This window comes from Peromyscus maniculatus, chromosome 11 (assembly GCF_049852395.1).
Source record: "Peromyscus maniculatus bairdii isolate BWxNUB_F1_BW_parent chromosome 11, HU_Pman_BW_mat_3.1, whole genome shotgun sequence".
Taxonomy (NCBI): domain Eukaryota; kingdom Metazoa; phylum Chordata; class Mammalia; order Rodentia; family Cricetidae; genus Peromyscus; species Peromyscus maniculatus.
This window is the reverse complement of record NC_134862.1, coordinates 59,641,197-59,655,494: the sequence shown is the minus strand read 5'-3', so window position 1 is coordinate 59,655,494 and position 14,298 is coordinate 59,641,197. Positions and strand designations below refer to the sequence as shown.

The following is a 14,298-nucleotide window of genomic DNA, read 5'->3' as shown; positions in this document are numbered from 1 at the left end:
AGCACTCTTCACTCCAAAATATTTTTCAATGACTAATGTTTACAAGACGTTACCCTAAGCACATTAGAAACTATAAAGGTAACCAGAAACTGATACTTCTTAGGACTTAGAGTTTCGTGCACAAACTGAGAATGCATTAGTATGTCAGTTAGGACTTATAAGATCTCAAATAACAAAATAGGAGAGAGAGGTGGGGGTAGAGAATAGATTATTGATTCACAAATTTGTAAAGCCTCAGAGCGTAGTAATCTACAATCAATCATTTCTGACTTCCTTGGCTCAAAAGAGGTCCAGGCTATCCAGATTTTACCTTTCTATTTCTCCTGACCTTTTATTATTATTGTTGTTGTTGTTGTTGTTGCTGCTGCTGCTGCTGCTGCTGCTGCTGCTGTTAATGTCCTTCTCAGACAAGCAGTTCCCTTGGGTAGCAAGGTGGGACCTTAGCAGCTCTAGATTGACTTCTTCCAGTTTTCACGTTGAATGACAGTTTTCCTGTCTGATGTTTATGGGCGGAGTCCTAGAACTGACTGTTCCTCAGCCCTGTGTGATCACATATGCATCTCTGAATTCACCACAGACACCAAGAGTCTGGTGTTCTAGTGATGAGATCTAATTCTTGTGCCTGCTCTGGAGCCAGAATCAGCTCCTTCTGCTATATGGCCACCAAGGGGAAGAAGTACTGTTTCCTTAAGACAAGTGGCATTGTTAGAAGCAGGATGTAGGTGCACCGAGAGAAACTAAGCTAGTGAAGCACCCATGAGGATATTCCGGTTTGCTTTCTATTGCTATGATAAAAACCATGACCAAAAGCAACGTGGGGAGGAAAGGGTTTATTCGGCTTACATATCCCAACTCACCCTCTGTTGGGGGAAGCTAAGGCAGGCACTCAAGGCAGGAACCTGGAGGCAGGAACTGAAACAGACTTTGCAAGAATGCTGCTTGCTGGATTGTTCCATGTGGCTTGCTCAGCCTGGACTTCTACGCAACCCAGGACCACCTGCCTCTGGGTGATACCTCCCACAGTCAACTGAGTTTTTCCAAATCAATCACTAATCAAGAAAAGTGTTCCCACAGGCTTGCCCACAGTCCAAGCTGATGAATTCTCAACTCCTCAGCTGAGGATCCCCCTTCCCAGCTATGCCTCAGTTTGTGCAAAGTTGACAAGAACTAGCCAACACACAGTCAAAATGAAAGATTTTTATACAGAAGTGTTGAAATGGTGTGAGGGAATAGACACTCATCTCAGAGCAAAACTGAGACTTCTGTGCCAAGTGACTGAATCAGTGATAGCAAGGTTATTAAAAGTAGAGATTCTGGGAAAGCAGGTGGGATTGGAAGGAAAGAAGGAATGAAGAAGGAATGGAGGAAGGAAAGAAGGAAGGAAAGAAGGAAAGAAGGTTGGTATGTTAAGTCTATCACGATTCCAGAATGCTCATATAAAATGTTGACCAGGTACTTAGGTGGGTGGTGCACACCTTTATCCAGCACTCTGGAGGCAGAGGCAGGTGGATCTCTGTGAGTTCAAGGCCAGCCTGGTCTACAGAGTGAGTTCTAGGACAGCCAGAACTACACACAGAGAAACTCTCTTGAAAGAAAAAGGAAAGAGAGAGAGAGAGAGAGAGAGAGAGAGAGAGAGAGAGAGAGAAGAGAAGAGAAGAGAAGAGAAGAGAAGAGAAGAGAAGAGAAGAGAAGAGAAGAGAAGAGAAGAGAAGAGAAGAGAGAAGAAATGGGAACTGTTACAAAGGACAAAGAACTAAACCCAGACTATAGATCCCATAGCTGCCCACAGTCAAGTGATATTTAAAGACAAGATTTCCAACAGGAAAAAATGATATACATTTTGACCAAAGAACATCATTGGGAAATATTTATAGGTAAGAAAAGGAAAATATAACAGAAAAGGACAATCAAATAATGAGGGAAACCCAGTAGACAGTTATGCTCAGATTCTGGCTGTTAGAAAAAGTTGTCGTCAGCTAGTGAGTTTTCAATGCTGAATGTTAAAATGAGTTTCAGAAAGTAAAAGGCCTTTGGCTTTGAATCTTCAAGTCTGTTGGTGAGGTTCAACAGAACAATTTAGGTCATGTGATGTGCGTCAAAGACACAGAACAAAGATAATTTTTGAACATGCATTAGATATAATGAAATAAAATAGAGACAGGATGTAGAATGGAGCTGTCTGGAAAGAGCAAATTTAAGAGATTTGAACTTACCCATAGGCCAAGGACAGGAAAAAAAAATGAATGTAAAGAGGCTCATTAAAGTTTCAAGAATGTGTGTGGAAAGCAGGGGTGGAGGAATTCACAGTGTGAGCCAAGGGCATGTATCGAAATAATGGAACAAGGAACTGATATGGCAATAAGCCTTTGGGGGAGATGGAGAGATATTGGAGTGGAAAGAAAGGGGATATGACAAAACACATATCAAATATATTTAACAAAACTGTTAAGTATGAGTGTAAAACAAACAGAGGCAAGCTTGGAATACCAGCCTGTGGCAAACAGAGAAAGTCAGCAGTGGTGGCTATGGGGATCTGATGATTATAGTAGGAACCATTTGATTCAGTGATTGCTTTCAGTCATCACCCTCAGAACTCTGGAGGCAGGAATGTGGATAGATAGATAGATAGATAGATAGATAGATAGATAGATAGATAGATAGATAGATAGATAGGTATGGCCTGTCTGGAAGTTGAAGCAGATGTCATAGATACACACTGTGGGTGCCAGGGAGCAACAGAGCTCCAAGTATCAGCACCATAACACATCACTTAAGTAACCCACTGTGAGGTATGGGCTGGGCATGAAGAAAGCAGCCTGAGGAGAGACTGATGGGCTGATTATAAAGAGGGAAGGTGGGAGCACCTAGACATTTCTATGCAAAGAGCAGTCTGTAAAAGTCCAAAAAAGAGGTAGAAGACAGAAAAGATAAAACGTAAAATCATATTTATTTGACAGTTATCAGTTGACTGCTCAGTGTGTGGCAGGTCCTGTGCTGGGCATTGGGGATCCAGCATAGAAGGCAGTGGTGATCAGTGAAATGGTGTAACTTTAAATGTGAATGTATGCAAAATAACACTGAAGTTCTGCCATGTACTTGCAGTACTGATTATTTTCTTTAGAGAATTTCAACCTAATTGTTGGAGAACCAAATACCGTAGGCTGCATCTACATTAAACATGCACTGGTTGTTGAAAACCTGGTGTGTTTTAACAGAGTGCAACAAAAATTAATCAAGCTTGACAGTGATTGCTTACTTTGAAAATAAATATCTGGTTTTATGAATGTTGCCAACACAATCTCCTAATTTACTGAACCTTTCCAGATTCTATTCTACAGACAATGTGTGATTTTTCATAAGTGAAATGAATATAAATTGTAGGGTGCTGTTTTAAATGTGTTGGGGAATATAATGTAGAACTTCTTGGACTTTAATGTGCTTTGATGAACATCTGGAGAGCTTTTTCAACCATCCATTCCTTGTCCATCCCCAGAGACGGCTGTGGAGGAAGTGTGGGTGAGGTGCATGAATATGAGTCTAACTAAGCTCCCAGTTAATGCTGATACATGTTCCCCTGATTCTGCCCTGGGAGCTGGGAATAGCTCAGATTATCCCCTTATAAAGACACTCTTAAGAGCACAAATTCACTCTAAAAGATGTAGTCTGTCCAGCTTGTCCTGAGGACAAAGTGGTATAGCATGCCTTACTAAAGTCATTGTGTCCCATCAGAATCTCTCTGTCACAACCATTTCTTAGTGCCACCAGTTATCAAGGGAGCAAATGGTGATCTCCCAGAAGAAATCACTGTGCTGGTTAATAAGAGTGCACGGATGGAATGTTCGTCCAGTGGTAACCCAGCACCGAGGAATTCCTGGCAGAAAGATGGACAACCCTTGGTGGAAGATGAACATCATAAGTTCTTATCTGATGGCAGGATTCTTCAGGTAAAAGGGGAAAAAAAATCTAATTTTAATACAGTGTTTTGGACATTGTGATGGTTGTCCTCTAGATTGGTAAAAATATTAAGTTATGAACATATTTGTTTATCTATAACTATCAAGATTGATATTTATGGTTAACTATCAAAAGCATACAAAATTATTCCCTATTCTTCCTCCACAATTAGAAATGACCACAGTGACATTTTCGTGTAAATTCTTCTAGAATATCTACACACACACACACACACACACACTTAGGTTTAACAACATATTTTTTTAATTTAAAGAAAACCCTATTATTACAATCTTTCCATGTATGTAATGATAACATTCTAAGTGGTAAAAGGCTTCCGATAGATTAGATCCATCCTGTGTTGGCCTAGGCAGTGGGAAGTCATAATGTGAGCCATGTAAATATACTGTACTGCTCTTTGTCAATTGATATGTCTATTTGTCCATTCAAATGTCCTAAAAGAAAGCTGTAGTGTGTAGACACATAGTAGTTCTTTTGTTAGGATAGAGTGTAACTAGATTACTAATGAACACAATGAAAATATTCCCTTGCCTCATAAATCCAAGCATAAAAGTGGGTCCAGCACAGGACATATGTTCTTTAAAAAAAAAAAAATCAAGCTCACTGCTTATAAATATACTTGAAATTTAGAGCCTTTGTCTACACTTGAATATATCTGTTTAATGATAATACAGACTCTATCAAAATGCCTACTAAATGTTTTTTATGTCTAGGGCTGTAGATGCATAGATGAGTAGAAGTTTCTTCATAATAAGCATTCTGCTCTGTATTATTTAACTACATAGGCTACCTAGGACAAACCCCTCCAAAACCTAATGACTTAGAACACTCAGAATTTTTCTAGCTTTCAAGTCCACTGGTTCTATAGGTGGTAATTCAGATCTCAACTTACTCAAGTGTTAGCAGAGCTGTGAGTTGAATGCCCGCTGGGATTATCTGTCTGGCATCGTAGAATACAATGGGAGCTGATTTTTGTCCCTCATGATCACACCCTCCGGCAGGCAAGTCGTGCTTCCTTAGATGGTAGTGGGACAAAATTTCCAATAAAGTGACCAACAGTGCAGACACTTTCGACTAACTGAAGTGAACAGCACCATTGCCTCAAAACTTCTACTGGCCATTCACAAATCCACCTTTTAGGGGGGGACTTCAAAGTGATTTTTCAGACTCACAGACAGGAAAGTGGGGAATAATTTAGGATAAATTGTAGTTTAAATTCAACAGATGTGTGTAAAAATCACCTTTTTTGATTGTAAGTTTTATAAATAGATACATGTGTGCTTGACCTAACTAATTGAAAACAGTACAGGGATGGTCTGTCCTGCAGCTTCATGTTTTGTTTTGGTTTTTGTTTGTTTGTTTGTTTGTTTTGAGACAGGGTTTCTCTGTGTAGCTTCGCACCTTTCCTGGAGCTCGCTCTGTAGACCAGGCTGGCCTCAAACTCACAGAGATCCGCCTGCCTCTGCCTCCCGAGTGTTGGGATTAAAGGCGTGTGCCACCACCACCACCACCCGGCAGCTTCATGTTTTTATGTGTATTTACAACTGGCATTCACTAGAAAGAATGCCTCTTGTCTGTTCTCAATGGAAGACTATCACAAGTTCCTTTGTTGATGATTTTAGTTGCCATTTCTTCATTTCCCCTTAGATTCTGAATGCTCAGATAACAGATATCGGGAGGTATGTGTGTGTCGCCGAGAACAGAGCCGGGAGTACCAAAAAATACTTCAACCTCAACATTCAAGGTGAGAGCTCAGCGGCCCTGGACATCTGTCAGGCTCTGCATGACAAAGCAGGGAAACGGGGCCTCAGATTCGACAACCTGTGTTCTGTGCTTAACTTCATCGCTGTGTGAAGCTGCATGCATTCAATCTCCTCTCCATTTCCTCCTACAAAAGCCAGAAGGAAATGCAAAGTACAGAGAGTCTAAGCCCATGTTTGTAGCATTTTCATCCCTCAGTTACTCTAGCAGATATGAAAGACTACATGTTCTTGTGAAGGTCGAGTCTATTGTGGACCTTGTGCTCACAGGCATGTCTACTCCTGCTCATGTCTTCAAGTGCAGAGTTACATTGACTACATTCTGCGAGTATGCGGTATGCTCTGTGACTAAGAAAAGACCACCTTCTAGAGTTAAATAATTCCTTTTAAAATGCAAACATACCTAAATTGGGTTAAACTTAAGTTTTCACACATAATAATAATCAATTATTGTAAATATTGTTTTTATTAAGAAAAAGTGTAAAGGGAATTGGATGTCTATCATAAAAATGCAATTTTTATGAGATACAGCTGCTTCCAAAGTATGAAATAAGAGTGATGAAAATTATTATAAGATCCACTTTGCATGAAATTCTAGTTCATTTTAGGAATATCTAAAAATTATCAATTTTTTTATCATCTCAAAAAGCTTCCATTTGGGGCTGGAAGGATGGCTTGGTGATAAAGAGCGTGAACTGCTTTGTAGAGGACCTGAGCTCAATTCTCAGCACCTACATTGGGTGGCCCACAACTGCCTGTAATTCCAACCCCAGCTGAATCAGATGCCTCTGACCTTCGTAGACACCCACACTCCTGGGGGCCCTCCACATACAAATACACATAATTAATTTTTTTTTAAAAATTGTTTTCAAAAGTTTTCATTTGGCATGAAAACATGCTCTTACTTGGTGTGATGTATATGTCATATTGCATATATGACGTTTGCTATTCGTGTAATAAATCTTTGGAACACTCCTACCTTTATATTCTTCACACTTAGGACATTAACACACTATAAATACTTTCAGGTATTCAGTGAGCAACTCCCAACTGGGCAAGTTGTTTATTGTTTTTGCAGTGCTAGGGACAAACCAAGGGCCTTGAGCATACTAGGCAAGTGCTCTACTTCTGAGCTAGATCTCTGATCTTATATCTGACCTAAACAGAAACAAGTGTGAATTCCCAGGAAGCATAAATTGAACAAATATGACTGTCATAAAAGTACGTGTTCTAATCTAGATAGTACAATACAGGTTAAAAAATATGTTGAGGAGCTGGGGCAATAGCTCAGCCAGTAAAGTGCACACGAGTCCAGTCTCCAACACCCACATAAACCTCTAATTGGAGCCATGCATATCTGTAGTCTGAGCCTAGGAGAGGCAGAGAGAGGTTGCTGCCTGGGGCTAGCTGGCTGGTCTTGCTGAACTGGTTAGTTCCAGGTCACTGAGAGGCAAGAAGAAGAAGAGGAGGAGGAGAGGAGGAGGAGGAAGTAGAAGAGAAGGAGGAGAGGAAGAAGAGGGGGAGAAGGAGAAGAGGAAGAGGAAGGGGAGGAAGAGAAGAAGAAGGGGAGGATGAAGAGGAGAAGAAGCAGGAGGAAGAGGAGAGGAAGAGGAGGGGAGGAGGAAGAAGAGAAGAAAGGAAGGAGGATCAGGAGGAGGAGAAGAAGAGAAGAAGGGAAGGAGGGAGGGAGAAGGGGATAGAGTGAAGGGACAGAGGGAAGGAAGGAAAGAAGGAAGGAAGGAAGGAAGGAAGGAAGGAAGGAAGGAAGGAAGGAAGGAAGGAAGGAAGGAAGGAAGGGAGGGAGAGAAGGAAGGAAGGAGGGAGGGAGAGAAGGAAGGAAGGAGGGAGGGAGGAAGGAAGGAAGGAAGGAAGGAAGAAAGGAAGGAAGGAAGGAAGGAAGGAAGGAAGGAAGGAAGGAAGGAAGGAAGGAAGGAAGGAAGGAAGGAAGGAAGGAAGCTCGCTTTACTTTCCCTCACATACATGTTAATTTTCATGGAACAGCATTGCACTACCTTCTTTAGCTCATGGCCCCTCATCACTTGCTGTGCAGAAGTCTCAATCTCTGAATAGCAAGTAGCAGCCTACGGACTGCTAGATTGGTACCAGGTACTAAGTCAAGTGGTTTTTGCCCATTATCTCTAGTAATTATCTCAATGATCCCCAGTCATTTGTTGGCTTTTGATTCCCCTCTCATAGATGAAAATGTAAGGACCACTAAGCTTATGAAACATGCTCCACCAACCCTGTTAGTGCAGGTGTGGGTGAGCCAGTCCCGAAGTTGTGAGCATGGGAGAGCTCTCCCCATTTCTCATCTATCTTGAGGTGGCATGGGCAGGGGGATGATATACTCCTTCCTGCCCATCAATGCCTGAGGCAGGTGGGAGAGCTGTCCCTGTGGTGATAAGAGTGGGAGAGCCAACTCTGTTAGTGCAGGTGTGGGTGAGCCAACCCTGAAGTTATAAGCATGGGAGAGTCATCCCCATTTCACATCTGGTGGACCAACTCTACAGCTGCCTAGGCCCAGACCCAAGGTTATGACTTGGCCCGCCCAGTCATCTACCCTATCTATGATCTGTTGGAGCACATGAATGGACCTGACCTGAAAACCCAAACCTGCAGGACTTCTACAACACAGGGCAAAAACAGGGTATCCAGAAGGAGTCCTAGCTGGGGCCCAGCCTCAATAGTGTAGTAGAAACCAGAGACCTTGAACCAGACCAATGACTCTTTGCAATGAACACTTGTAATGACATATGGACAAAGGGGTTTATAGCATGACTCATTGCGTCACACTGCAGCTTCCATGATGAGATTTTTAATTTGTTCCTTTTTTATTATATTTTTTACATCATTCACAAATACATAGCCAGCATTCTACACAGGCAGATTGATTCAAGACATTAAACAATTCATATCTACACCGTATCTACACCAAAGTCACTACCCATGCTGGAGGAAACCTTGGAGTCAGGAATATTGGTGGAGTGAGACATTCATAGTCCCACCATGAGCTAGGCCTTCTCTACTGTATAGGCCCCTCTTGTCTTATTACCACATGGCCATTATCTCCTACCCTTACCTTCCCCTCAGACGTCAAGTGAGTCTTGCCGTAGTCTGCTCTGTGTGCCTTTAACCACAGAAATGAGTTTTCTTACAGTTCTGAGAGCTAGGCAGTTTAAGAAAGGTTCTAGAAGTGCTTGTTTTCTGAAGACGTCATGTGTAGATTGCAGGGTTGTCTTCATATGCCCTCACTTGGTCTTTCTTGTGAACATGCTTGTAGGGAGAGTTTGCAAATCCTCCAGGGTCTCTTCATTTTACTTATTATTTTAATTAAATATAATTACATCATTCCTCCCTTTCTCCTCCTCCTTTCCCCTCCCATTCCCCCCACTCTCACCCAAATTCATGCCCTCATCTTCTTGAAGCGTTGTTATTACATAGCCACATCCATATAAATGAATAAATACATGAAAGCAGCCTTTGGAGTCCATTTGGTGTTGCCTGCATGTATATGTTCCTAGGGCTGACTGCTTTGTAGTGGATAACTAATCTGGGTATCCACTCTCTCAGCACTTCTTAATTGCTCGTAGCTCTTCATTTAAGTGTGGGGTTCCATGAGATTTCCCCCATATATGTTAAGATGTCAACTGTTGTTAGAATTATTCACAACTTGTTAGGTAGCCGTCTGGTTGATATTTCATGACCGTAGCTCACCTGTTTATAACTAGAAGGTGCAATCTTACAGTGTTCTGGATCCTCTGGCTCTTAAAATCTTTCTGTTCCATTTTTCATGCTCTCTGAGCTTTAGGTGCAGGCATTGCACATGTATCAATGGGAGCTAGGAGTCTTACAGTCAATTGTTCTCTGCATTTGAGTAATTCTGGCTTCCTGTAATGGTCTTCTGCTGGAAAAAGGCACTTCTTTCATGGGGGTGATGTAGGGTGTCTCTCCTTAAAGGACAGTAATCCTAAGTAATTAGGGCCCTGTCTCCATGACCTCATTGGACATTAATAACTTCCTTGAAAGGTTCAGTTCTGAATACAGCTGGTCTAGCAATTCAGGCTTGAACTTTTGTATCTAGAGGATATATTTGGTTCTCACTCATTTCTCCCAGCTGACATTCATGACACTTTTGACTCCTGGGCACTATGGAGAAGTGGCTAAGCAAAAGACAAGGAGAGCTTGGATGCTTTATTTTCAGATGTTTCTTCCAGGAACAAGCTGTGAAACCTTATGCAAGATGCTAATATTCCTTTGTACCAGCTTCCCTATTTGTGATGTTAAGAATTGTGTCTAGCTCATAGGCATGTGAAAATTCAATGGAAAGTAAGTAAGTGTTCCACACAGTGCCTGGCATGGATCTATCAACCAAGAACACTTCATCTCTCTTTCCATCAGATTTTTAATTGCATGTATTACTGTATATTTCATTCTCCTTGTGCCGCCCAGCACAAGGTCCTCAATTCATTAAGAATGAAATAAACATTTAGTCAATGATCTCAAACTAGAGTTAATCAATGACTGAAACAATCAAAACCATATAACTTTAGAAGAAAAAAAGGGCTTGCCTTTTCAGCATTTTGCTTTGGCTTTTGATGGTGTTTTAAGACCTCAATTTTAATATAATAGAGTAGATACAACAGTGTTTATTACTTGCATTCACTGTTTCCTCTTTGCAGCCAAGACTCATTTCTACTTTTATTTATGGTTGTATTCATTTGCTTTCATGCCTCATTCTTGCTCTTTGAAATCTTTCCCCTTCATAGAAAACCATTTGAATGTGGGTGATATGATGCCTTCTTTGGGTTTTGATGTTGTTGATGTTATCATTTTTATTTTTTGAGATAAGGTCTCACTATGTAGCCCAAGCTATATTGCAGCTTACTATGTAGACTAGGCTGGCCACAGACTCACAGAGACCCACCTAATTCTGCCTCCCCAGTGTTGGATTAAAGGTATAGACCACTACATCTGGCACCCTTTGTGTTTTTGTTATAAAAGATCAAGTCTCGTATTGCATATTTTATAATGTTCATAAATGCCAGTGTATCATTTATATCAATCTTTCTTATTCTGCTTTTTCTCTCTACTTTTGTTTTTTTTAATTCTTTGTTGTTGTTGTTTTGAACAAGAAACAGTAGTGTTGTCTATTAGTATTTGTGTTCCTCTTGAAAGTTACATGGATTTACATTTTTCTGATATTGTGTTTCTGATATTGTTAAAGTTCACTTTTAATATATGTACCCATACATTTACAGTTCCTCCAGGTGTCATTGGACCTACCCATGAACATCTCTCTGTGGTGGTGAACCATTTCATCTCTTTGACCTGTGAGGTGTCTGGTTTTCCTGCTCCTGACCTCAGCTGGCTCAAGAATGAACAACCTATCAAGCCAAATACAAATGTTCTCATTGTACCCGGTAAGGAACTTACAACTCTCATAAGGTGGGCCATGCATGTCATTTTCTGCATTTTAAAGCAAAGACCATTTCAACTTAGTCTCTTTCCAAAGTCGTACCTCACTCCCTTTGTTTGTTCATAGTGCCCAACTATAGCCGTTAGAGTACAGACTATTGTTGTTCAGCTTTCTATGGCCCCATGTTTGGAATACAAAAATGTTGTTAGTTGTTTTTGCTATTTGGGGGCGGGGCTGCCACCCAGCTCCCAAATAAATCACATGTGGAATCTTATTCTTAATAATAAATGCCCAACCTTAGCTTGGCGTGTTTCTTGCCAGCTTTTCTTAACTTAAATTGGCCCGTTCATCTTTGGTCTTGGGGCTTTTATTCTTTTTCTATTCCTGTATATCTTTAATTTCCTTCTTACTCTGTGTCTGGCTGTGTAGCTGGGTGGCTGGCCCCTGAAGTCCTCCTCCTTCCTCTCTCATTCCTTGATCTTTCTTCTTTTCTTTCTAGATTTCTCCTTCTATTTGTTCTCTCTGCCTGCAAGCCTCACCTATCCTTTCTCCTGACTCACTATTGGCTGTTCAGCTCTTTATTAGACCATCGGGTGTTTTAGATAGGCCAAGTAACAGCTTCACACAGTTAAACAAATGCAACATAAAATGTAATTTGCATCATTAAGCAAATGTTTCACAGCATAAACAAATGTAACACATCTTAAAATAATGTTCTACAACAATAGACTTTTATGACTTCCATGGAAATATACAGTAAGGGGGTCTTTTTCAACAAATTATGACATTAAGCATCATGAAAGTGTGGCGATCCTGAGTGTAAATGGTAAATAGCCACTGTACAAACCTACTAGTTGTTTCCAGTCAGTCCCAGTCTTCTTGGCTATAGATGATAGGTAGTTAAATACATAGGTAGATGATACAGATAGGATAGAGAATGAGGGCCAGTGAGATGGCTTGAGGTTAAAGGCGCTTGCTGTCAAGACTGACTACCTGATTGCAGTCTCTGGGACCCACATGGTGGCAAAAGAGAACTGTTCCCACAAGCTGCCCTCTGACTTCTGCATACTGTAGCATACCTCCTCCAGAGAGAAATTTGTAAATGAAGAAATAACAGTTAAAAAGAAGAGACAGTGAGCAATATGTACTTGAATGGACAGATGGAATTCAGTTGTCAAGCTATAGCTTTATGCCCCATATGCATCTCAAGACAGCTATGAGTACAGCCCAACATTTGCAGATGACAACATCCTGCAGCAATGTAAAAAGCTGGACTCACCTGAGATAGACAGATGACTACAGATTGGCAGACTGTCACCTCTGCACTGTGGGGAATTTAAACTCAGAAAGCATGTGCTCAATTCCCCGGACCCACAAGGCAAATGGGGAGAACCAGCTCCCACAAGTTGTCCTCTGACATCCACACATGCACTGTGGCAGCTGCGTACATGTGTACACACACACACACACACACACACACACACACACACACACACACACACACACACAAATGCATTAACAACATAACTGAAAACAAACTCTGTATCTGTCTTTACATTATATTTCCCCAGGTGGTCGAACTCTACAGATTATTCGGGCCAAGGTATCTGATGGTGGTGAATACACCTGCATCGCTATTAACCAAGCTGGAGAAAGCAAGAAGAAAGTCTCCCTGACTGTCCATGGTGTGTGTTTACTCTCTTCATCATACAGTTTCATTTCATTTAATATTTTCTAGCTAAGCAGCGCAATGAAAAAAAACATTTCAATATTCTGTTCTTGTTTCCCACCTCAGTGCCCCCAAGCATTAAGGATCATGGCAGCGAGTCTCTTTCTGTAGTTAATGTGAGAGAGGGGACCTCAGTGTCATTGGAATGCGAGTCAAATGCTGTCCCTCCCCCAGTCATCACCTGGTCTAAGAATGGGCGGACGATAACAGATTCTACCCACGTGGAGATTTTAACTGGTGGACAGATGCTGCACATCAAGAGAGCCGAGGTGCATCTTTGGTCCTTGTCTGAGTATGGTGCCTCCGTGGTGGGGTTGTGGAAAAGCTAACTGGAAGAGGCCTACTCCCCTTACTACAGTGAACAGTGCCGTTCATGGAAAAATGCATGGTCCGTGCCATTGAACTTATTTTCATTAAAAAAAAAAAAAACAACAACAAAGAAACAGGATTTCTGAAGGCAATTAGAAGTGGGGCAGTAGAGCATAAAGATGACTGATGACGTAATCTTCTCCTGAACCTTGTGATTGGTCATCTATCACGTAATGGAGCACATACAATAGTATCTTTTTCTTTTAGGTGTCTGACACAGGCCAGTATGTATGTAGAGCTATAAATGTAGCAGGACGAGATGATAAAAATTTCCACCTCAATGTATATGGTGAGCATCTGCCTCTAATACAACTCTCTTTCCCCTAGACATGCAAACGAAAGACCATGTCTTGAATTAACTTAATGACGGCGCGTAATCTCCTTCTGTCTTTTTACAGTGCCTCCCACCATTGAAGGGCCTGAAAGAGAAGTCCTTGTGGAGACAGTCAGCAATCCAGTGACATTGAAATGCGATGCCACTGGGATCCCCCCTCCCACCATAACGTGGTTGAAGAACCACAAGCCTATAGGTAACACACTTGAACATTTTTGTGGTTGCCTTGTTGGGCACTTAATTTACTACGTTTGTAAATTAGCAGATTTTCAGTCTTGTGCTCATGGTTGTGATTAGTTCAAGAAAGCCTAATGTTCTGAAATATAAATTTGTCAACTGGACTCCTGACTAAACATTTGCTTTGTTGAGGTACTGCACATGGAAGCTAGAGCACTGTGCTTTCAAGGCAAGGCCTGTACCGCTACAGTTTACCCCAGCATTGCCAAGAGTTTTGTCTTCTGTTTTGAGGCAGGAGCTGGCTAAGTGTCCCAGGCTGGCCCTTGAACTTTCAATACTCTTGACTCTGCCTCCCAACTAGCTGGGACTGTAGACTTGAATGTCCCACTATAAAGGAATACTTTTTTAAAATTTTCATGTTTCAAAAAAAATCTCCTTAAAAATACAAAGGGAAAACTTTTAAGAATTGTATATTTGTTGTGTGAAGAGAAGGGCTTTAAATGCTATTTCTTTCTCTTTTTTCCCTCTTTCTTTCTAT

At 41.2% G+C, this 14,298-nt stretch overlaps 1 protein-coding gene across 3 annotated transcripts in view; it reads left to right on the top strand.

Annotated features, from left to right (window-relative positions):
• The window catches only part of Hmcn1 (hemicentin 1), a 440,991-nt gene that overhangs the window by 328,747 nt on the left and 97,946 nt on the right, over positions 1-14,298 (top strand). For all 3 annotated transcript variants that reach the window (XM_076547592.1, XM_076547591.1, XM_076547593.1), the window contains 7 exons: positions 3,757-3,944; positions 5,623-5,719; positions 10,994-11,155; positions 12,723-12,836; positions 12,947-13,149; positions 13,457-13,538; positions 13,648-13,779. In XM_076547592.1, the coding sequence (XP_076403707.1) occupies positions 3,757-3,944; positions 5,623-5,719; positions 10,994-11,155; positions 12,723-12,836; positions 12,947-13,149; positions 13,457-13,538; positions 13,648-13,779 (978 nt within the window). The remainder of the gene's footprint in view (positions 1-3,756; positions 3,945-5,622; positions 5,720-10,993; positions 11,156-12,722; positions 12,837-12,946; positions 13,150-13,456; positions 13,539-13,647; positions 13,780-14,298) is intronic.